This window comes from Colobus angolensis, unplaced genomic scaffold (assembly GCF_000951035.1).
Source record: "Colobus angolensis palliatus isolate OR3802 unplaced genomic scaffold, Cang.pa_1.0 Scaffold101, whole genome shotgun sequence".
In the NCBI taxonomy this organism is placed as follows: domain Eukaryota; kingdom Metazoa; phylum Chordata; class Mammalia; order Primates; family Cercopithecidae; genus Colobus; species Colobus angolensis.
Window position 1 is genome coordinate 6671435 of NW_012111031.1, and position 23764 is coordinate 6695198.

At 44.5% G+C, this 23764-nt stretch overlaps 1 protein-coding gene across 1 annotated transcript in view; it reads left to right on the forward strand.

Annotated features, from left to right (window-relative positions):
* The window catches only part of ERICH6B (glutamate-rich 6B), a 71697-nt gene that overhangs the window by 30840 nt on the left and 17093 nt on the right, over positions 1-23764 (forward strand). The window contains exons 6-11 of the mRNA XM_011939990.1: positions 3316-3378; positions 4007-4048; positions 8977-9065; positions 15463-15599; positions 20091-20152; positions 22344-22501. Coding sequence (XP_011795380.1) covers positions 3316-3378; positions 4007-4048; positions 8977-9065; positions 15463-15599; positions 20091-20152; positions 22344-22501 — 551 coding nt within the window. The remainder of the gene's footprint in view (positions 1-3315; positions 3379-4006; positions 4049-8976; positions 9066-15462; positions 15600-20090; positions 20153-22343; positions 22502-23764) is intronic.

A 23764-nucleotide genomic window follows, 5' to 3' on the forward strand; every position in this document is an offset into this window, starting at 1 on the left:
ACACATAGAGACATTGTGTGTATAGAAATGTGGCTGAGAATACGCAGAGGTGTAAGCAGAGGTCAGATGGTGTATTAGTCTGTTTCCACGCTCCGATAAAGACATACCTGAGACTGGGTAATTTATAAAGAAAAAGACGTTTGATGGACTCACAGTTCCACGTGGCTGGGGAGGCCTCACAATCATGGCAGAAGCGAAAGGCACGTCTTACATGGCAGCAGCCAAGAGAGAGAGATGAGCACCAAAGGAAAGAAGTTTCCCCTTATAAAATAATCAAGTCTCATGAGACTTATTCATCACTACAAGAACAGTATGGGGGAAACCGCCCCCATGACTCAGTTATCTCCCAGCAGGTCCCTCCCACAATACATGGGAATTACGAGAGCTACAATTCCAGATGAGATTTGGGTAGGGACACAGCCAAACCATATCAGATGGGGAAGAGGATTGAAAGCTCTCAAAGGTGCAAACTGGTGTGTTTCCTTCAGTGGATTCAGATTTTGAAATATCACATACAGAGGTTAAAAAGATGAGGATGCTCTCAACAATAAATGCAGGAAAATGGCTGTGAACTTTAAGAATAGTGTCAGGAAAGCTGAATCAATCCCAGGATAAACATTCTTACCAAAACATAATAATAATAATAGTGATCATACAGGCAGCAACAAAAGACAGAGGCCCATTTAAAACCGAATTGAGCCAAAAAAAAAAAATCAAGACAGACAGGCTAGTACTGTTTAGTGTAGTGCTGATGAATGACTCAGGGAAAAATCAAGTTGTTCAATTGCTATTTAGTTTTGACTTTGCTGTAAAAAAAATCCTCCTCAAACTGAAAAGAGTGAAACAAAATTAGGTGAGAAATAGCAGGAACTGAAGATTGGTGAAAAGAAATCAAAAGAGAACGGTAACTGCTGTCTCCTGATCTGGATAAAATATACTCCAGAATGTGTACATAGTGAGAGAATAGCTTAATCTTGCTTCTGGTTTTTGAGGAATTGTGGGAAGTTGGTGAAATGAGTCTGTGACCAATCTGGGACAAATACTGAGAGCAAAATGACCGCAAGAAACCAGCCTAAGATCAATAGAAGCCAATCACATAATACTGGCTTTGAAGTCACTTTTTGACAAGGTTATCAGATTAGGGAACTGTGAAAACCCCATAGGGTGAAATTCCACGAGACATTTCATTTCCAAAGGCTTCCTGATGTTCCTGGACAAGATAGAGATATATTAGGTGGGTGCTACTGTAAGATGATGTCATCACTAATAACTGATTGAACAGCACTCCAAGATACTGTTCCATAGATCAGAGTCGACCCGGTTTCCAGCAGAGAGCTGTGGGGCTCTGTCCAGTACAAAATTTTTTATAATAGGCTTGGATGCAGATTTAGAAGGAGTATTTATACTTATAGATGCCCTGAAGCTGTTGAATGCTGAGGATAACATAATCAGATTCTAAAAGATTTTGGCAGGCAGAAACATCAAACCAGAATTAGCTAGATAAAAGATATTGGTCATTGATATTAGATCCTATCAGGCCCCCAAAAACAGCAGGCTGGAGAAGTGCAGAGTGAGGAAGCCCTGTTTGTTGTTAGATGTCTTCTTCAACCACAAGCTCAATAATATAATTGATGTCACTGCCAGAAAAGTTAACACAACCAGATACAACTGAAAGGTTATGTAAAGAGGATTTCATCCTGCTCTGCCCCACATTGGAGTGCCATCCCTGGAATGGCACGTTCAGTTTGGGGGATACCACACTCTCTAAGAACTAGAAGCAGCTTGGCGGGGGCTCAACAGAAAGGCTGGTGTCCTGGACAGTAAACTGTCGACTACATCACACAAAGAACTGCTGAAGCAAAGGAGAATGTTAAGTCTGGAAGACATATGACTCTGAGATGTAAAAACTGACTTTAAATATTTGACAATCTGCCACACAAAACCAAGACCTGAGTCTTACACTCCAGACTGAAGGGCTAGAATAGGACTCTAATGCAATCCCACAGAAATATTTTAAGAAAAGAAATTATATCTAACAGTCAGAACTGTGCCATGGCACAGTGAGTTTTCTTGAAATTGGAGAGCTCCTTGTCTGTAGAAGTGCCGGCCTCTTGCTGAAGAACTAATAGGCACTGACTGATACGGCAAGTGTTCAAAGTCCTCTTAATGCCACAGGCCACCACACAAGGTTTTGTTTTTGTTTTATACCCTGTCCATCTTGAATTTAGGACCCTCCCATAAGCTGGTGGAGCAGTTTACTTGGCTTTTTCATCATGGCCCTATTAGTCCCCGCTATTAAGAATGGAATGGGCCGGGCGCAATAGCTCACGCCTGTAATCCCAGCACTTTGGGAGGCTAAGGCAGGTGGATCACCTGAGGTCAGGAGTTCAAAACCATCCTGGTAACATGGCAAAACCCCGCCTCTACTAAAAATACAAAAAGTAGCCAGATGTGGTGACACACGCCTGTAATCCCAGCTACTCAGGAGGCTGAGGCAGGAGAATGACTCGAACCTGGGAGGTGGAGGTTGCAGTGAGCAGAGATCGTACCACTACACTCCAACCTGGGCAACAGAGTGAGACTCTGTCTCAAAAAAAAAAGAATGGAATGTAGGGTGTGTATGTGTGTGTGTGTCTGTCTGTCTGTGAGTGTGTGTACACACACATGTATTTAGCATTTAGGAGTAAGAAGACAAATACGAGGGAAAGAGGAAAAAGGAACAGGGATCATAAAGTTCCACAAGACAAAACAAGCATAATCAAGAACTTAAAAAAGTCCTAATGTATATATACGGTAGCTTCCCATTGCAAATCTTAGCAGATCTATCCTAGGCAATCCCCATGTTTCCCATCCAGTCCCCATTACACACCCCGTGGTCACAGAGCAGACACGCTACTTCGTACAGTGACAGGCACACTGCATTGTGTGTCTACATGGCCTTGGAGCCACTGGTTCTATGGTTCCTACAGCAGGAGGGATACCTCTAAAGTCTTCCTCTTACCCTGCCTCAGCCCTTCCAGCTATCCGGAGGACCGAAACTAGCCTCACGGTAACCAGAGGAGAAGGCCACAACAGGGTTACATTTTCTGACCACTCATTTATTGCAATCCTAGAGTGATTTACCAAAGCCAAAGGGGTTGGGGTGCAGTGGGGCATCTATATATGCCAGCTGTACCCACCAGCCTCAGTTCCCCCAAACTATTGACCAGCCTTGGGTGCCAAGAAAGAACCTGAGACCCCAAATACCCAGTATGAATCCACTGGAAAATGTAAGGTTTAAATCATTAATAGCCACCCTCTTCTGTCTTTTAACAGTAAAATCTTTAAAATCGAAATCAGAAACAGAACAAGAAACCACCGCGAAGCCTGCTCCAAAAGGTAAAGTTTATGGTGATTTTAAATGATCTATAGAAGTTAGTCATCCATCCTGGAGAAGGTAAGAAGCACAAAATCAGCCTGCCCCCAACCAAGGAGAGCATGCTGTTGGCCATCTTAGAACAGAACAGGCTTAATGGAGGCCAATGGCCAAGGCATTATTTCTGGAATTTAATGTCAAGGCTCCAGGCTCAGGTAAGACATTGAGCCAGAGAGTTAAGTGCTCTGGCATTTTGAAAGGAGAGGAAACAATACTTATCACTGCAATTAGGAGGGAAGATAATGGTGTTACCCATACTTAGTTCATGCAATGACATTTACTATATCCCTACTGTATATGAGGCAGGATATAAAGTAAACAAAACCCATCTCACCCTCTCAGAACCTGAACTCTAGTGGGCAAGGTACAATAAGAATAAAGGGAGGGGAATCAATATTCAGTGAACATGTGCTGCAGGCCTCCAACCGCTGAAGATCAAGGAAGCCTCTTATCCTAAAACACGTGCACTCCACCCTGAGGCTTCCCAGCTATCTAGGAGGTGATTTTTAAATTGATTCTATAAGGGATTAAAAGGTCTGGACTAGTTCACCATACCGTATCCTGTTAATAATTTTTCCTATTCTTTTTTAGAGTGTGTTAACACTAAAGTACAGCAAAAAGAGGAAGAAAATGGTGAGTGTCTGACATAATATATCCAAAGATCCCTGCTTTCTGCAGTGCCCTGAGTGGGGAAGGTACCCCTGGCAGGTGGCTCCCTCTGTGATCCAGCATGCTCCTGGGCCCAGAGGGGACTGAGGGGCATCCTGGGCACATGGCCCCCGAACCTCCTCAAGAAGGAGGCTAAAACGAGAAACAGAGAGACGGTCTCTGAAGGGACAGGACTGAAAGTCCATCTTCCTACTCAAAAGCTTGGGATAGGGACTCCCACATTTAAGAGCATCCAGGGGGTTGCTGGATTCCCTGAGGCCCGGGAAGCAGGCTTGACTGGGATACCTGCACCTCCCCAGATAGACTCAGGGTCCTATGGCATCTTGGTAATGAATAAATTGGAGCCCCTACAAATGTTGTCTTAAAGGTTTATTAAATGCTTATTAAGAGGGGGTTGGCTGAATCCTACAAGGGGGAAGAACAGGGGAGAATCCTTAGGGCAGCAGAATCCCAACTTGTGAGCACTACTCCCCAAAACAAAAGCCTGCAATTAACTAGACCCATCCTCATTAGAACACAATTTAGGGACTAAGATCTGTTTTACTTGAACATAGGGGTAGTGGGAGAGAGATCAGGTCTTACATACATACAACAGCTGCTTATACCCCCATCCCCACCCCATGGCTTATCAAATAAACTCTTGTAAACTCTAGAGTATGCATCCCACCCAACCCATCACACTGCCAGAAGGGTACTGATAAACAGTTTTCTCCATCTTATTCCATTTCCATGGGCATTTTAGAGCTACGATACTCAAACTTTAATATGCAGGACAACTACCTGGGAATCTTGTTTAAAAGCAGATTCTCATTCAGTAGATCTGAGATTTGAGATCTGACCTTTCTTTTTCCTTTAGACAGGGTCTCCCTCTGTTGCCCAGTGGTGTGAGAACAGCTCACAACATCCTCCACCTCCCAGGTTCAAGTGATTCTCCCACCTCAGCCTCCTGAGTAGCTGGGACCACCGGCACATGCCACCACGCCTGGCTAATTTTTTATTATTAAAGAGACTAGGTCTCACTATGTTGCCCAGGCTTGTCTCAGCTTCTGGGCTCAAGCAATCCTCCCTCCTCAGCTTCCCAAAGTGCTGGGATGCTAGGCGTGAGCCACCGTGCCTGACCAGATTTGGTCTTTCTAACAAGCTTCCTTATCCACGGACCACACTTTGAGTAGCTAGATTTTAGAACAGTTTATAGATTTGTACCCACAGCAGCCACCAGCCTAACCTGACCCTTTAGCCATCTGCCAAGGATAGTAGGGAATTCACTGTGAAACATGGAGAAGGTGAAAACAGAATCAAGTTTCATCTGTGTGCTTGTCAATCAGTGGCACTGGGTAGCCCATTTCTCAGAGATAGCCCTGAGCTAGTCACTTACTGCTTCTCCCCAACCTTTTCTCATCTACTGTTAAAGAAAAAATTATTCATTGACACTTGTTAAAGCCCAGTAAGTAGACTTTATTCAGAACCACTGTGGTAAGTTTAGAGACCACAGCAATGAGATTTTGCAGGAGGGGAAAGAGCTTGGGCTCAAGTCCAAATATAGCATGGGCAAGTGAGAAATTATACCCAAGGAGCAGGGTAGAGGTCAGTGGATGGAAAATCACTAAGAGGAAAGCATGGGGACTTCTGAATAAACCAACCTAATAGGATTCTTGCTGAAGATGGGTCAGGTGATCAGATATTAACCAGATGATGGTGGGGGATGAAGAACCTCATTAGATATTGAGGGAGATCAGATATTGAGGGTAGGGGTTCTTGTTAAACCAACTTGGCAGGGTTCTTGCTAAAACTGGATTTTATAAGGAAGTGCACAAATGGGCCTGGGAAAAGATTCGGGAGCCCAACTAAAGTTTGGTCAAGCAAAGAATCTTTGTCATATAATGTGGGAATTATAATATTTACCCCTCAGGGCAAATACACAGAGCTCATTTATCCCAAATTCAAGAATGATCATTCAGTCAAGAAAAATGTTAAGAGGTTGGGTGCAGTGGCTCATGCCTGTAATCTGAGCACTTTAGGAGGCCGAGAAGGAAGGATCACTTGAGGCAAGAGTTTGAGACTAGCCTGGGCAACATAGCAAGACCTCATCTCTACAAAAAATTTAAAAATTAATCAGCCATTGTGGTGTGTGCCTGTAGTCCCAGCTACTCAGGAGACTGAGGTGGGAGTATTGTCAGTTAGCCATGATCACAACACTGCAATTCACCCTGAGCTACAGAGAGAGACCCTGTCCCTAAAAATTTTCTTACATAAGAAAGAAAAATGATAGAGGAGAGGCACTTGAATAAGGAAGAGTTAAGATTTGTTCTTAATCCCAGTACTTTGAGAGGCTGAGTCCAGCGGATCACGAGCTCAAGAGGTAGAGACCATCCTGGCCAACATGGGAGAACCCCATCTCTACTAAAAATACAAAAATTAGCTGGACATGATGACGGCGTGTGCCTGTAATCCCAGCTACTCAGGAAGCCGAGGCAGGAGAATTGGTTGAACCCAGGAGGCAGAGGTTGCAGTGAGCCAAGATCATGCCACCGCACTCCAGCCTGGCAACAGGCCGTCTCAAAAAAAAAAAGAGATTTGTTTTTAATCAGACCAGGGGAAGACATGCTCCACCTGGGGAACAGTGTGTGCTAGCATTGACCTACATTAGCACTAGTCCTCTGAGCCACCCTCAAGATGAGTCTTATTGTCCCATTGCACAGATACGGAGCTGGGTGCAAGGGGGACACACAACAGTGACATGCCGGAAGTGGCCCAGGTTCCGGACGACAGAACCACCACTCGAACTTGGCCTGACACTCCCCCCGGCCCTTCCCATCTTCCCATAGAGTGACTTCAGGAGGAGATAATGATATCACTAGAAGAGAGGTAGAGGTTGACAGATGTCCCCAAAGGGAAAGTTAATTAGAAATAAGGCTTTTTCTTCTCACTCAGCCCCAGTGACAGCTATGATACTGCTTATTTACACTTGACATATTGACAGTGCCCAGCCATGTTAATAAGCTTACTTATTACTTGGAATCGAATGCTCCTGAGCACCACTGTTGAGTATTCGGCGCTGCCAAGTTCACCTTCTTCCCGTGACAAACACCTCCTTTTGTACCACCTCATATTATTATTCAATATGCATTATTCAAAAATTTAAAAAAACTACTAAGATACGGCATTCGCAAATGATGGGAAGTTACTGAGTTACCAGGGCCACAGCTGTACTCGTCTCCATCTCGGGCAGGCACATCTGAGGCAGGCTTGGAGCATCTTCCAAAACAGCCTGCTCCTTGGTCTCTCAGGCCCCTTTTCTACCAGTTCATTCATTTCTCCTCTCTACTGCCACCCACAAGGAGCTTCCCCAGTGCTTGCTTGAATTCCCAAGGATTCTTGCTGGGTTTTCCTCCATGGTTTTTTTTAAAACTTCCTTGGTCATTTCCATGGCAGACAGTTCAGGAACACACAGTGTTTTTAGAATGAAGCTGAGCATGCCCTTGCCTTTGCCCTGTTGTGGGTACCCCAGTGGGGGTGGCATTGTGTGCACCTATGGGAAGTGATGAAAGAATTGCCAGAGAATTCTGGAAGCATGGGGCCCACCTCATATGCGGCAAGTCTGTCAGGCACAAGCCAAGGCTGCAGAAGGTTTGCAAGCAGAGAGGACCCAGGCCTGTGTGGGTAAAGGCAGCCCCAGCTCAGTAAAATTCTCCATCCCAGGAGGAGCCCAAAGGAGTCCAAGTTTTTGCCACAGAGCCAAAATTGGGAAGAAGAACAAAAGTAATGTGTAGAGATCACAAAAAAATCCCATCTCTGTCCCCAAAGGCATAAGAAGGACACAAAATCAGTCTAGGGCTAACCTGGCAGGGTTCCCAGGCTCTCCGGAGGGGCTAGTTGGAAAGGGCTGGTGTCATCAGAAGCTGAGACAATCGGCCACCATCATTTTCCTGGAGACCCAATTATCATGCCAGAGCCACTTCCTCCAAGTTCTTCTCTCAGAATCACCTTCCCAGGAGTATGGAAGAGACGCCCAAGTTGTACTGATCAGTTCCACAATTCAGCTTGCACCCCAGCTCCCTGGAGGCTCTAAGCTACTCTTCTGGCCCGGAGAGCCACCAGGCTGCCGCTGAGCTTTGTAGGAACAAGGGCATTCACTGTCTCTGGAAGACGTTCTCCATCCAGCTCACTGGCTCGGGGATTCGTCTCTTATGCTCTGATTAGTAATTATGAATCATACGCAATTCTAGAAATTGGCAAATTTTGACAAGCCTGGCGGAAGACAGATATATTTCTTGAAATTTCCAAGTGAAAATCACACTCGGAATAAGTCTCCATCAGAACAAAATCTAAAGTCCTTCCCATAGCCTACAAGGTCCTTTGAAAGCTGGCCCCAGCACACCACCTGCCCACCTACTCCTCCCTCCCTCACCCGCCCCCGACTCCTCTCTGACCTCCCCTCGGGATGTGCAACTTCATGTCTACTCTACTGCGGGCATAACATAGGGTTCCCCCGGCCATGTGTCAAACACGCCCCTCCCACACTCACCTCAGGGCTTTTGTACCTCCTAGTCCTCTGCTGGATTGTGGCCTTCTGCCTGTGCATTCCTTACTTCACTCAGGACTCATTCAAAGACCACTTTGTCAGACTGACCCTCACCAGCCACTAGGAACACACACTTGCTTTCTTAAGTCGGCCACTGAAACTGACCCTCTTATTCCTATTTTATTAGTACCCCCAAGCTGAATTTTAGGTCATGTGATTAACCTATTTAATATCTCATTGATGATGTATGCATTTTTTGGAAGGGCAAAGGTAAATACCATCAATCTATTTCTATTCTTTTTAAATTTTTTATGTTTTTGGTTTTCTTTCCACATGCCCTTCCTTTTGATGCTCCCTCCAAAATTGAAAGTCATGGAGTTTGCTTCTAAAGAGAACTTTTGGGATGGTATAACAGATGAGTCCATTGACAAGCTGGAAGCGGAGGACTTAGATGAACATGTAAGTTGGATAAAAACTTGAGACCCAGCCCCCACTCCAAATGTTAGAGCAGGGTGGCCCAAGCCCAGCTCAGGCAAGCTGGCTGAGGTCTTGGGATCTGAGGACCTGGGTTTTCTTTTTGTTTCGTATACCCCAGACTGAGTATTAAAGACAGTAACCCAGAAATTCCAACATGCATAGACAGAAAAACCCCAAGGAAAGCCTACTCCCTCTATGTAGATGGGGCAACCTGGCAAGACAGAAAACTCCAGATGCTAACCTCTCTACTCCAGGCAGGCACCCCAGCAAATAGCAGTGGTGTGTCTCTTCCATCTTTGCAGGTCTGTGACCATGACCACCCTGCAGAGAGACACAGAACCAGCCCTGGAAATGCAACAGGGTGCTCTCCCCAGCTGTTCCCAATCACCAGAGGGGACATGGGGGAGTCATCATGGATTCAATAAGCCTTACATCCACTGGATGTTTTCTTGTCTTTAAGACAGAATTTTTGTTATAATTTTGTAAATATGCCACATGAATGTTTTGCCTATGGGGGGCAGCCTAGTGGCTCGAATTTCCTGCATCAGCTTCCTCTAGGGCTTGCACTCCATGCTGATTCTGAGGGAAGCATTATTATGCATCCTGTCCTCGACTGCTAAGACTTCTCAGATTGTAGGTGCTGACTACAATCCTAAAATGAAATCTTGTGTCTCCGGAACCCAAAGTTAAGCAGATATGTTTTCCTAAATTTATAAAAGAAAAGGCAAAAAACTAAATATTTCATTGTTAAAATGTTTTTAATTGAGAAATTTTCTGGTCTCAGTTTATATTTAGCCCTAAATTCTATACTTGCCTCTATAAAGCACCATATTACTAAGATTTACTGAAATACTACAATGAAGGGAGAAAAAAATGACATAAATTTAGATTTACTGCTTTGGATTTACAAAGACAGGAAAGTAAACTCAGGCATTTTGGAAAGATTTTTCAACTAGAGTTGAAACCTGAAGGAATTGTTTTAATTAGATGCAAGTTATTCAGAAAACTTCAAGGCTCCTGTCCATTGATGTTTAGCTATATCAGGTGGCACTGAATTCTCAGGTGACAGACACATCTCTGTGTGTGTTCTGGAAGGACATGGCAGATCTGGGAGCATTCCAGAGTTTTCCTTGGGACAGGTGGGCTGAGCAGGGGAGCTCTCATCACAAGCACCGTGACATTCTAGGACTTTGCTACTAAAGGATTTTAGGCAAGAATGTGACACAATCAGACTTGTTTTTAATTTCTTTAAGTATTTTGATTCAAACTCCCTAAACTATCTAGCTTTTACATTGAGAAGCTACCATGTGCACACCATTTTAAAATATTGAAGTAGTAAAGAAGGCTATGAAATAAATGTTTCAAGCCTCTACTTCCTTACTTTAATAAAATAACTGCTGTATACTGCTATTTACGTATCCTGGAAATTTTAACGCATATATACATATAGATATCTTTTAAAACACATGCATATCCACAAATGGAATCATGATGTACATTCTGTTCTATAACTTACTTTCCCCTTAATAACATATTTCAGAAAGCTTTGGTATTCCATTACATCTTGTACCATAATTTAACTAGCGCCCTGTCAATGGATGTCTAACTTGTTTCCAGTCTTGTATTGTGTGTGTGTGTGTATGTGTGTACATATAAATATATATATACATATTCAATGCAATGAATTGTACATATATTATTACATACAAATGCAAGTGTATGTAAAGAATAAATTTCTAGCAGTTGATACTGGAACCAGAGCTATCTGCATCTTTAACTCAAAAAGCATTGACAAATTTCCCCACCAGTAAGTTGTACCATTTTCCTATTCCCACCTAGAGGACATGAGAAGGCCTCCTTCATCATATCCTCAACCACCAAGGGACATAATTCTGGCCCATCTGATAGGGTGAAAATAGCATCTCATTGTGGTTTTTGCATCTCCTCCGTTAAGAAAGGTGCTGGGCATTTTCACAATTATTGGACATTTGTGTCTCTCTGTGAGTGGCCAGTTGGTGTTGTCTTCTCTTCTACCAAGTTGCTTATTTCTCTTTCTTTCTGATTTGTGAGGGCTTTTAATATATGAAAGAACTTAATTCTTTTTCTGACATACACGTAAATTTGTTTCCAGTTTGTATTTTGTTTTCCAACCTTCTTCTTGGTATTGTCCATGACAGGGTCATTTTTTATGTGCAGGTCGTCGCATGTATCAATATTTTCTTTTCTGATTACTAAGTATTGTTTCATGTGTAGAGAGGTCTTTTCACTCCTCAAAATAATTTTTATAATTAATTTATGTGTTCCTCTAGCTATCTAAGGGATCTCTTTAAAACTATGTGGAATTTATTTGGGGGAAACAATATGGCATAGGAGATCTAGCCAAAGCCCCCAACAACACTAAGTCCTTTCTCCACGGACAGGGTCAAATTTCCTTTTTTAAAGGTCACTCTGGTAGCTTTGTGGATAATGAGTTGGAGGGGAGAGGCTGAGGGCAGGAAGATTAGTAATATGGAGCAGTACAGATGAACACATGGGAAAGCCTGGTAGCTCAGGGCAGTGCCCAGCACAGCTGCCATGACATGGTATGGATTTCTACACTATAGGCTGGAAAGCTGAAGAGGAGAAGAAGGGTACATTTGTAGGGTAAGATAGAAAATTCTATTTGGTACACACTGAGTGTTAAGTTCCTATAAGATATCCAGATAAAGTTCAATGGAAAACCAGAAATATACAATCTAGGTCCTGGGAGAAAGGTCTTGGCTGAAGATTTTTATTTGGAATCTGTATTCATTTGCTAAGGCCTATTGTTAACAAAGTGCCACCTTTGAGTGACTTGAACGACAAAATTTACTATCTCATAGTTCTGGAGACTCGAAATCTGAAATCAAGATGTTAGCAGAGTTCGTTCCTTGTGAGGCCTGTGAGGGAAGGATCTGGCCCAGGTCTCTCTCCGTGACTTGTAGATGGCCATCTTCTCCTACATCTATTCACCCCATTCTCCCTCCATGCATGTCTGTATGTCCACATTTCCCCTTGCTGTAAAGACACCAGTCATACTGGATTAGAGCCCACCCTAAGGACCTCATTTCAACTTGAGTACCTCTGTGAAGAACCTATCTCCAAACGATCATATTCTAAGGTATTGAACTTCAACATGCGAATTTGGGTGGCAGGGAAGTGGGGAAACACAATTCAACCATAATAGAATCCTTAGCATACAGCTGAAGCCTTAGATGGGGAGAGGATCACAAGACATTTTTTTGTCTGACTACTGCAGGTAGACAAAACCCCCTGTCCCCCAACTCGTAAAAGCATTCCAGCATTAGCTGGTGTTTACACATGAGCCTAGGAGCTTTCTTGGTTTGCAGTTAGTGTGGAGAATAGTTTTTGGTAAGCAAGGAGGAACCCAAAAAAAAAAAATGGTTGGAGGGAATGATACCATATCTTCTTATCCAAATGCCATAGACGGAAAGAGGACCCCTACGATTAGGTTGTAAAGACTAACATGTAAAGTCACTTACGAAAACTAGTCATGGATGGCCGGGCGCGGTGGCTCAAGCCTGTAATCCCAGCACTTTGGGAGGCCGAGACGGGCGGATCACGAGGTCAGGAGATCGAGACCATCCTGGCTAACACGGTGAAACCCCGTCTCTACTAAAAAAATACAAAAAACTAGCCGGGCGAGGTGGCGGGCGCCTGTAGTCCCAGCTACTCGGGAGGCTGAGGCAGGAGAATGGCGTAAACCCGGGAGGCGGAGCTTGCCGTGAGCTGAGATCCGGCCACAGCACTCCAGCCTGGGCGACAGAGCGAGACTCCGTCTCAAAAAAAAAAAAGAAAAGAAAACTAGTCATGGTGCACATTGTGAAACTCTAGACACAGCAGTGCCACTCCTGAGTCCCAGTGAAAAGGTATGTCCCAGGGCTGAGGAGTCCTTTCCCCTGGTCTCTGTGCCACTCTCTTCCCCAAGGATTGAATGCTCAGGGTGCTGTGGCAGCACGTGTGGCACAGACACTGCACTCCCAGGATAGGCAGTGAGGCAGCTTGGCAAAGCAGCACATCTGCAAGCAACATGGTAGGTGATAGATACGGACAAGTGTGTCAGAGCAGGAGGAGAAGAATGGAGTGAATGCCACATGGAACCTGCAGCTGCAATGGGGCGAATGCCACGCGGAACCTGTGGCTGCAGTGGGGCGAATGCCACACAGAATCTGCAGCTGCAAGACTTGTTTAAGTAAACTTCTGAGGCACATTTTGAGAGACTACCAGAAACCAGAGGGGTAAAAACTGGGGAGAGGAAGCTAAAGCCCTCCTATTTGGAGGGGGTCTATCAACCTATAGTTCAGTTATTCTGACAACTTGATTCATTTGCTATTTTTAATTTACTATCACATGCTTGATTTGTTTTTTTTCTTATAGAGGCAGGGTCTCACTATGTTGCCCAGGCTGGTCTTGAACTCCTGGGCTCAAGTGATCCACTCGCCTCAGCCTCCCAAAGTGCTGGGATTACAGGTGTGAGCCACCATGCCCAGCCTTCATTTTTTATTTCAATGGCATCACAAACCTTGCAGTGAAAATTATTTTGATTCCAAGAGCCAGATATTAACCCAGGAGAAGTCTCTGGGCTTGGGAGTCCTCATCACCGAGGTGCCAAATACACCTACCACGATGACGGGGATGGTTCCACTCTGTAGGCTAGGCAAGCAAATGGAGTAAACCCCATAAGATGTCACAGATGCTGGCTTCATAGAGTGGCGTGGCACAGTCTAGAGTACAACCCACCCAGGTGGTCGGCCATCCAGCAGACCACAACAGACACTCTATTTTCTGAAGAACAGAACATAAAATGCAAACCGAATGGGGATAGATCACTGGCCTAGGTGAACAGAAAGTCACTTCATCCCAAAGGAGGGATTATCAACAATGAGAAATTTAGAGGCAGGAATATGGGCAGCAAAGGTCTTCACCCCAACCTGTCCTGAAGCACTGACTCAAGAAATAGAGAGAGACAGGGCTCAGAGGCTAAGAATGAGGCAAGCGGACCTAAAGCACCCCAGCTTTCCCCCAACCTAGAAACACTGACCAGCCATAAGCCATATCCTTGTATCTGTCCCAGATCCTGTGCAACTTCGGATATGTTGGTCTTTCACTTGCTGTAGGAAGCTAGTGAGTTAATGGTATATTCTCCATGATCACACATTGAACAACAGCAATCTCAGCCTGTTGGTGAGCAAAGAATAGGCAACATGACCAATCCCTGGCTGTCCTCTCTAAGAAGCCTGCTTCACTTTCCATCAAAAGAGATCCAAAACAGCAACTCCAGTGAGGACCCACCTATGGGTCGATCCTGGTCAGCAGCACAGACATGGGAAAGAATGATCCAACTGGCCAAATAAAAAGGCAGCTTGTAGACAAGTGCTGTGGCACACACTTGTAGTCCCAGCACTTTGGGAGATGGAGGCAGGCAGATCACTTGAGGCCAGGAGTTCAAGACCAGCCTGGCCAACATGGTGAAATCCCATCTCTACTAAAGATACAAAAATTAGCTGGGCGTGGTGGCACATGCCTGTGATCCCAGCTACTCAGGAGGCTGAGGCATGAGAATCGCTTGAACCTGCGAGGCGGAGGTTGCAGTGAGCCTAGATTGTGCCACTGCACTCCAGCCTGGGCGACAGACTGAAACTCCATCTTAAAAAAAAAAAAAAGGCAGCTTGTAATGGCATTACTTTGGAAGAATCTTTAAAAGCAGAACTGCCTAATGCAGTGATACACGAGGTGCTAGGCTACTTTTCTGAAGACTCATCCTTCACATTGAATAAATAAATCACCACTGGGAGCTTGGCCATTTGTAGAATGCAGAAAACCTGTTATGCTCTTAAAGCATGGAAGCATTTTTACACTCCATAGCCATCTCCACATTTGGAAAAAGAAGATAATTGTATGTTCTCCAAAGATTTTTTGGCATACTGATGTTTAAAAAATTTTTTAAGGAAATTGAGGAACAAGAAGAGGGTATGATGATAATGGAAATACTCTCTAAAAGAATTCTTGCTAACCATCCTGTGGGTCCCATTTTCCTTTTCCCTTTTTTTTTTTTATCTTCAACTTTTAAATTCAGGGTGCAGGATGTGCAAGTTTGTTACATAGGTAAACGTGTGCCATGGTGGTTTGCTGCACAGATCAGCGCATCACCTAGGTATTAAGCCCAGCAGCCATTAGCTATCCTTTCCGTTGCTCTCCCTCCCCCTTCCCCTGGTTCCCATTTTTGTGTTTTTAGAATAATATGTTGAAGTGTCACACAGTACCTTTGGGAGTCAGAAAAGTGATTAATAAATTATTAATTTCCATTTTCTGAATATTTCATTCTTTGATCCTTTTGTAGTTTTTGAACAGCTCCTATCAGACAGTATTTAAAACAATAATCAAAGAAATGGCTGCTCGCGATGAACTGGAAGAGGATTTTGACATTCCCCTAACTAGGCTACTGGAAAGTGAAAACAGATGGAAACTGTTAATTATGTAAGTAACTGGTAAGGCCAAGTGATTGGTCAGTGGATTTGGGTATGCCAGAGGTGGCAGCAGGGAAAGTGTAAATTGAGCCATCAACAAAAAGAGCAAAGTCAGGATCAGACAAGTTCCCTGAGTCAAGGACCAGGAACAGGTCAACCACAGGGAAAGGGTAAGATCCAGGGGTCAGATGTGCAGAATGATCCAGCTGCTAGACCAAAATCAAACTCAAGAGCAAGGACATTGCAAGCATGGGAGGTACAGGATAAGATCAAGGCAGATGGTGACAGAGGCTGGAAATTCAGGGCAAGAAAAGGCTTGCAGGGACCATGAACTTGTACAAAAGTCTAGTGAGCAAAGTTCAGACCCCTGGCACTTAAGGAGAAGACACCGGGGTGTCAAGACCTGGGGTAACTGCCCACCAAATTCCCTGGCTTCACACTAGGTGAGCTAATGCTTTTCCATGCATCTTGAAGGAGGGAGAGCCTTGAGCTTCACTAACCTGGGGTTACAGCCAGGGCCCCGTAAGGTTATTGTAGACCTGTGTCACTGGCACCAGGTCTTTCTAGCTGGCAAGGCCCCAGGTCACAAAATGTTCCAGCCATTTGTACACTGTATTAGTTCATTTTATGCTGCTGATAAAGACCCAAGATTGGGCAATTTATAAAAGAAAGATATTTAATGGACTTACAGTTTCATGTGACTGAGGAGGCCTCACAATCATGGCAGAAGATGAAAGGCACATCTTACATGGTGGCAGACAAGTGAAGACAGCTTTTTCAGGGAAACTGCCCCTTATGATAACCATCAGATCTCATGAGACTTACTCACTATTACGAGAACAGAATGGGAAAGGCCTGTCCCCATGATTCAATTACCTCCCACTGGGTCCCTCTCATAACACGTGGGAATTCAAGATGAGATTTGGGTGGGAACACAGCCAAACCATATCATCCCACCGCCAGCCCCTCTCAATCTCATATCCTCACATTTCAACAACCAATCATGCATTCCCAACTGTCCCCCAAAGTCTTAACTCATTTCAGCATTAACTCAAAAGTTTACAGTCCAAAGTCTCATCTGAGACAAGGCAAGTCCCTTCTGCCTATGAGCCTGTAAAATCGAAAGCAAGTTAGTTACTTCCTAGATACAATGGGGGTACAAACATTGGATAAATACAGCTGTTCTAACTGGGAGAAATTGGCCAAAAATGAAGGGGCTACAGGCCCCATGCAAGTCCAAAATCCAATAGGGCAGTCATTAAACCTTAAAGTTCCAAAATAATCTCCTTTAGCTCCATGTCTCACATCCAGGTCACGCTAATGCAAGAGGTGGGTTCCCATGGTCTTGGGCAGCTCTGCCCCTGTGACTTTGCAGGGTATAGCCTCCATCCCAGCTGCTTTTATGGGCTGGCATTGAGTGTCGGAGGCTTTTCCAAATGCACAGTACAAGCTGTCAGTAGTGCTCCACTAGGTGGTGCCCCAGTAGGGACTCTGTGTGGAGGATCTGACCCCACATTTTCCATCTGCACCACACTAGCAGAGATTCTCCATAAGGACCCCACCCCTACAGCAAACTTCTGCCTAGGCATCCAGAAGTTTCCATACATCCTCTGAAATCTAGGCAGAGGTTCCCAAACCCCAGTTCTTGACTTCTGTGCACTCACAGGCTCAACATCATGTGGTAGCTGCCCAGGCTTGGGGTTTGCACCCTCTGAAGCCACAGCCCCAGCTCTATGTTGGCCCCTTTCAGCCATGGCTGGAGCAGCTGGTATGCAAGGCACCAAGTCCCTACACTGCACACAACATGGGGACCCTGGGCCTGGCCCATGAAACCATTTTTTCCTCCTAGGCCTTCAGGCCTGTGATGGGAGGGGCTGCTGTGAAGACCTCTGACACCCTGGAGACATTTTCCCCATTGTCTTGGGGATTAACATTCGGCTTCTTGTTACTTATGCAAATTTCTGCAGCTGGCTTGAATTTCTTCTCAGAAAATAGAATTTTCTTTTCTTTTGCATTGTCAGGCTGCAAGTCTTCTGAACTTTTATCCTCTGCTTCCCTTAGTAAACTGAATGCCTTTAACAGCACCCAAGTCACCTCTTGAATGCTTTGCTTCTTAGAAATTTCTTCCACCAGCTACCCTAAATCATCCCCCTCAAGTTCAAAGTTTCACAGATCTCTAGGGCATGGGCAAAACGCTGCCAATCTCTTTGCTAAAACATAAAAGGGTCACCTTTGCTCCAGTTCCCAACAAGTCCCTCACTTCCATCTGAGACCACCTCAACCTGGACTTTTTTGTCACCATTTTGGGCAAAGTCATTCGACAAGTCTCTAGGAAGTTCCAAACTTTCCCACATTTTCCTGTCTTCTTCTGAGGCCTCCAAACTGTTCCAACTCCTGCCTGTTAGCTAGTTCCAAAGTCACTTCCACATTTTCAGGTATCTTTGAGCAGCACTTCACTCTACTGGTACCAATTTACTGTATTAGTCTATTTTCACACTGCTGATAAAGACATGCCCAAGACTGGGTAATTTACAAAAGAAAGAGATTTAATGGACTTACAGTTCCACATGGCTGGGGAGGGCTCAGAATCATGGTGGAAGGTGAAAAGCACATCTCACATGGTGGCAGACAAGAGAAGAGAGCTTGTACAGGGAAATTCAATAACAGTTAGATCTCATGAGACTTTTTCACTATCACAAGAACAGCATAGAAAAGATGCCCGCATGGTTCAGTTACCTCCCACTGGGTTCCTTTCACTACACATGGGAATTCAAGATAAGATTTGGGTGGGGACACAGCCAAACTATATCATACATACACCCAGTCTGTGGTGCAGGCATGCTCTCAGCATGGAAGCCTGCTCTTTCCTTTATCCACTATCAGAAACCTGGAGAGCCAGGTATGTGTTTGTGCCCCCATAGGTCTATTGCAGACTGTCCAGCAGTGACATCAGGGACAGGCTGTGTGAAACAAGGTGCCCTACCTAATCACGTGGGCAAGTTCAGGTGTTCACAAAAGTCAGGAAAAGATTGACTACCAGCAGCTTCCACTGTGGACTCAGTAGAGGCATGGGGCAAGGATTTCCAAAGCTTCTCTGGGAAATGGGAAGGCAAAAACACAAAGAACTCCCAAGCTTTTGGATCAGCAAAAACAAACACCAAATAATATCGCTACACATTATCCCACTGCCTCTATGCCATTTCCTCCCTCTCTTCCCATTTACACCTGTATCAAAGGCTGATTCTAACCTGATTGCATTCAACAGATATTTCATGTGCACATACTATGTGCTAATCTAGGCCCTAGGGATACAGTAGAGTACACCCCAGTCTCTGGTATTAAAGAGCCAGCTGATGGGGATTCCACTCGTTTGGAAAGGTGGGCAAAAAAACAAGAGAGGAACAGCCATTCTTCCCAAAAGGGCTTTGGGTGCCTCTGGCTAGATCCCCTCACTGGAGTTTAACTCTTATCTGTGTTTGGAATCTTGTTCTGAGCCTAAAGGATAGGCCCCCACTCCACCCATTTCTTGGTCCTTATATTTTCACAGATGTCAATAGGCTAGGTAACTGCTTCAATTCCATTAAAAGTCCTTGCATTATAAATGAATAACATTTAGTACAAATGGGCCATGGACTCATTCTCACATTTCCCTCTTGCTTCTAGGGTACGAATAAGGGAACCATTGCTCTGTGCTAAGTAACAGTGCAGCCCTTTCCAGCAAAGGATGTTTACTTCCTGGAGTTACTCTGGGTTAAATTAGTATGCCCTCTTCAAGAAAACTGATCTAAGGATTTAAAATCTGCAATGGCAAAGGCCTCCTTTTCAGATCCAATTAAGCCTGGGAAGCTCAGTCCTTCTGGCACATTCCCTTTCAAAGGAACTCTGATCTAAGAACTAGAAAACACAGCTGCCCTGGAGAGCACCCTTATTTGGAAGGAAAACAGTCCACGCCACTGAAATGCCAGGATGACTCACTCTGTGTGTAGACATGAGAGGGAGAAAAGGGCTTGATCACATTGAAGAGCTGTGACTTGTGTGGCTTTCATGATAAGTCCTTTTGAGTAAGGCTATTTGAAAGTGTCCTACTGAATGCAAAGGGGTTTCAGGTGGTTCTGGGTTTCACTGGAATAGAGACAAGCTGCAGAAAATCAAATCCAGCTGTGTGAGTTAACTCATGGGGCCATACTTGCATTTGGACCTCCCTGCCCTGTCAGCGGCCCCCAAGGTTCCCCTTGTTGAATTTGTTTCGAAGGGTTCAGGGTTCAGCTGCATGCTCTGGGTGTGGGTCAGACCACAAGGGAAGCACTAAACGGATATCAGGCACCATCCCTTTGCTCCTGGGCATTGACTCGAAGAAAACTGGCTTAGAAAGCAAAGCCATTGGCCCCATTTCCACCTGCGCAAGAGACTCCACAGACTTCAGTACTGTTTGCACCGTGTGTGATGGCATGTATGTGTGAATTTAGTCTTGGCTTTTAAAGATGATGCACTTTACTTTTAGGTTGAAGAAAAATTACGAAAAGTTCAAGGAAACAATCTTACGGATTAAGAGGAGACGTGAAGGTAGGCACCACTCCACCATTTTCCACCAGGTGCTGGCTCTCCTGTCTGCATCCCACCACCTCTCCCCTTCTGCTGTACTGTAAAGAAGGTGGATAGGGCTCATTCACTCACTTCAGTGCCCACACGGCTAATGTGGTCCTGGCTGCCAGGGATGAAATACTGAGCATGACAGACAGAGTCTAGGGCCCCAGTGAGTTTCTCTCTTGGTGGCAGGGGCAGGTGGGGGATCTGAACACAGAGCGAGTCACCTTGGCATTTCAGTGGTGTGGACTGTCTTACTTCCCAAAAAGGATGCTCTCCAGGGCAGCTGTGTTTTCTGGTTCTCAGATCAAAGCTCCTTTGAAAGAGAATGCTCCAGAAAGAGTGAGCTTCTCAGGCTTCATTGGTCTATTCTTGAAAGGATAGACAAGAAAGTAGGGAATTACCATATAGAATGGTTAGGCCCTGTGATGGGAAGGGGACACTGTGGGACCACACAGTAAGGGATCTAACACATATTTGGGGGAGTGGGGTACTCCAGGAAAGGAATATTAGTGCAAAAATTGGAAAACGAATAGCTCCTTTACCAAGAGACTAAAGGCATTTGGTGTCCAGTTATTAAGATTTGCAAATCATGGAAGTTATCAGCTTCATGGATCTAATCATGGAAGGCTTCAGTGAAGGGACTAAGCTATCTTCATTCAAAACTACAACATGGAATATCCTCCAGGTGACTGGACCCAATTAACATGAAAATGACAGCAATATTCATGGGAGACATAGCTAATCAATCTTGGTACTTTTTCTTGCTGAGCCTTGTCTCAGCCTGATTCCCTCTCAATAGAGTACTTTTACCCCCAGTACCAATTCATGCCTCTGACCTAACTCTTAAGGAATAGCTGCTGCGGGTCCTGCCTGCCTCTCCTGAATCCTGTGTCACCACTAACCCATCCCCACTCCAGCTTCCAACCACACAGTGCTTATGCTGGGATTCCTCCGTTGCATGCTATAGATTTACCTTCCACTGGAGGTGGAAATCTTCTCAGCTTCAAAGCCTGGTTAAGTTCCCTCCCATGAGCTCTCATGGAAGCCTGTATTGACCTCAATGGTGGGACACACGGCACTCTCCTAACTGACCTCCCCGTTAAGTAGTGAGCTGGGGCTCCTCACTCCCACCAAGAACATGTTGGCTGATAACACAGGTAGAAGCCCCTTACCACAGCTCCAACCACTCAGCTCCCACTGTTGTGTTAAGCACTTATCAAAAGATACTAGGTTTGTTTTTCAGTTATTCTTACTAGTTTAGTTCCAAATTCAATTGTCATAAAAATGGACAAAATGAATATAAAAAGAAACTTGTTGCTAAGAAATGAAAACTAAGTCGAATGCTTTAAAAAACAAAACTCAGCCAGTTGTGGTGCCTCACGCCCATAATCCCAACACTTTGGGCAGCTGAGACAGGATAATCCTTTGAGGCCAGGAGTTTGAGACCAGCCTGGCCAACATGGCAAAACTTCGTCTCTATATTAGCCAGGTGTGGTGGCACACACCTGTAATCCCAGCTGAGGCCCAACAATTGCTTGAACCCAGGAGGCAGAGGTTGCAGTGAGCCAAGATCTTGCCACTGCACTCCAGCCTGGGCAACAGAGCAACATTCTGTCTCAGTCAATCAGTCAATCAATTATTGGTGTGATTTGAGCAAAAATGATCACAGAGCCCATTCATCAGACCTGTACTTTGTCTTACCTTTGAAATGACACGTTAACATACACTTCCGTTTTACCTTTTTTTGATGACTCCCTGACTTTCACCTGTTTTTTCAATTAGCAGCCACACCATTCGCTGGGTGAGTGCTCCTCTCATTACGATGTAGTTGGCATATGACTGCGTCACCCACTCATACCCCCACATCTGTACAGGTTGACTGTCACTGCCATATCAGGCATCCAGCACTGGGCTGACATGCACTAGGCACTTGATAAGTACATGTTGAGTGAATGTGTGACCAGAGTGAGCTGGAATGTCAGCCCCAACATTTCTCTCTTCAAAGGCCTTAATCTTCCCACTACCCGACAGCCTTCCTTACTGGGGAAAAATGGCAGATCTCCCAAACCCTCAAACTCCCTTTGACACCTTGAGAAAGACAGATCTAAGTTTCCTTTCTCTTTCCCACCAAAATCTTATTCGATGAAATCATTGAATTGAATGGCAGCTCAAAAGGTATCAGAGATGACCACTTTCACATTTCATTTAATGGCCGAACCAACACCTGAGAAGCATGAGACAGAAAAAGTCCAAAAGCCTCAACGTGTTGTTCATCGTAGGAAGAAATTAGAACCAGATAAGGAATGGATACAGAAGAAGACAGTGGTAAGAGGGGCAGTACATTGCTGTTTTTCACTTTGCACAGGATTTTTTGGCTCCGGTGTGCACACACACCATCAGAGAGTTGTAAGGAACAACACACAATGTAAACACAAAAATGCATCCAAGATACCAGAGGTACACCTGAGTATGTGGGTTGTTGGCAGACTGACTAGGATTTTTACTAGGATTTATTGAGAGTCTTCTGCCTGCAGGGTCTGTATTAGGCAATGGAATGGATTTGAGGGTAGAATAAAGGAAATGTATATTATATAGGCCCCAGCCAGACACTGCGGCATACATCTGTAGTCCCAGCTGCTTAGGAGGGTGAGAAGGGGGATCACTTGAGCCCAGGAGTTTGAGGCTGCAGTGTGCTATGATCACACCTGTAAATAGCCACTGTACCCTAGTAGCCTAGGCAACATAGCAAGACCCTGCCTCTAAAAAGAAAAAGATATATACAGATCCATCCCCCTAACAAATTAGAATCCATATCAAAAATCAGTCACACAGTGAATGGATAAATCAGCTGTGGTACATTCATACAATTAAATATTATTCAGCACTAAAAAGAAATGAGCTATTAAGCCATGAAAAGACATGGAGGAAACTTAAACACATTTTACCAAGTGAAAGAAACCAATCTGAAAAGGTTACATATTATGATGCCTACTATATGACATTCTGGAAAAGACAAAGCTATGGAGACAGTAAAAAGATCAGTGGTTGCTAGGGGATGGGGACAAGAAAGGATGAAAAGGTGAAACTCGGGAGTTTTAGGGCAGTTAAACACTTCCGTATGATTCCACAATGTTGGATACGTGTCATTGTACATTTGTCCAAATCCACAGAATGTGCAACATCAAGAGAGAACCCTAGTGTAAACTCTGGGCTGTGGGTGATAATTGTGTGTCAGTGTAGGTTCACCAATTATAACAAATGTACCACTCTCTGGTGGGGGTGGTGTTGATGGTTGGGGAGGCTGTGCATATATGGGAAACTGTACTTTCCACTCAATTTTTCCATGACCTGCTCTAAAAAATGAAGCCTATAAAAAAATCTATCACATGGTAGTATTTGTAAAGACTGATACCATTATACAAAGATCTGAGTGAAAACTAGTCTCAAAATATTAGAGTCATTCATTCCATGCAAATGAACACCAAAAGCGAGCAGGAGTAGTTATTTTTATGTCAGACAAAACAAACTTTAAAGCAATAGCAGTTTAGAAAGACAAAGAGGGAGATTATATAATGATAAAAGGCCTTG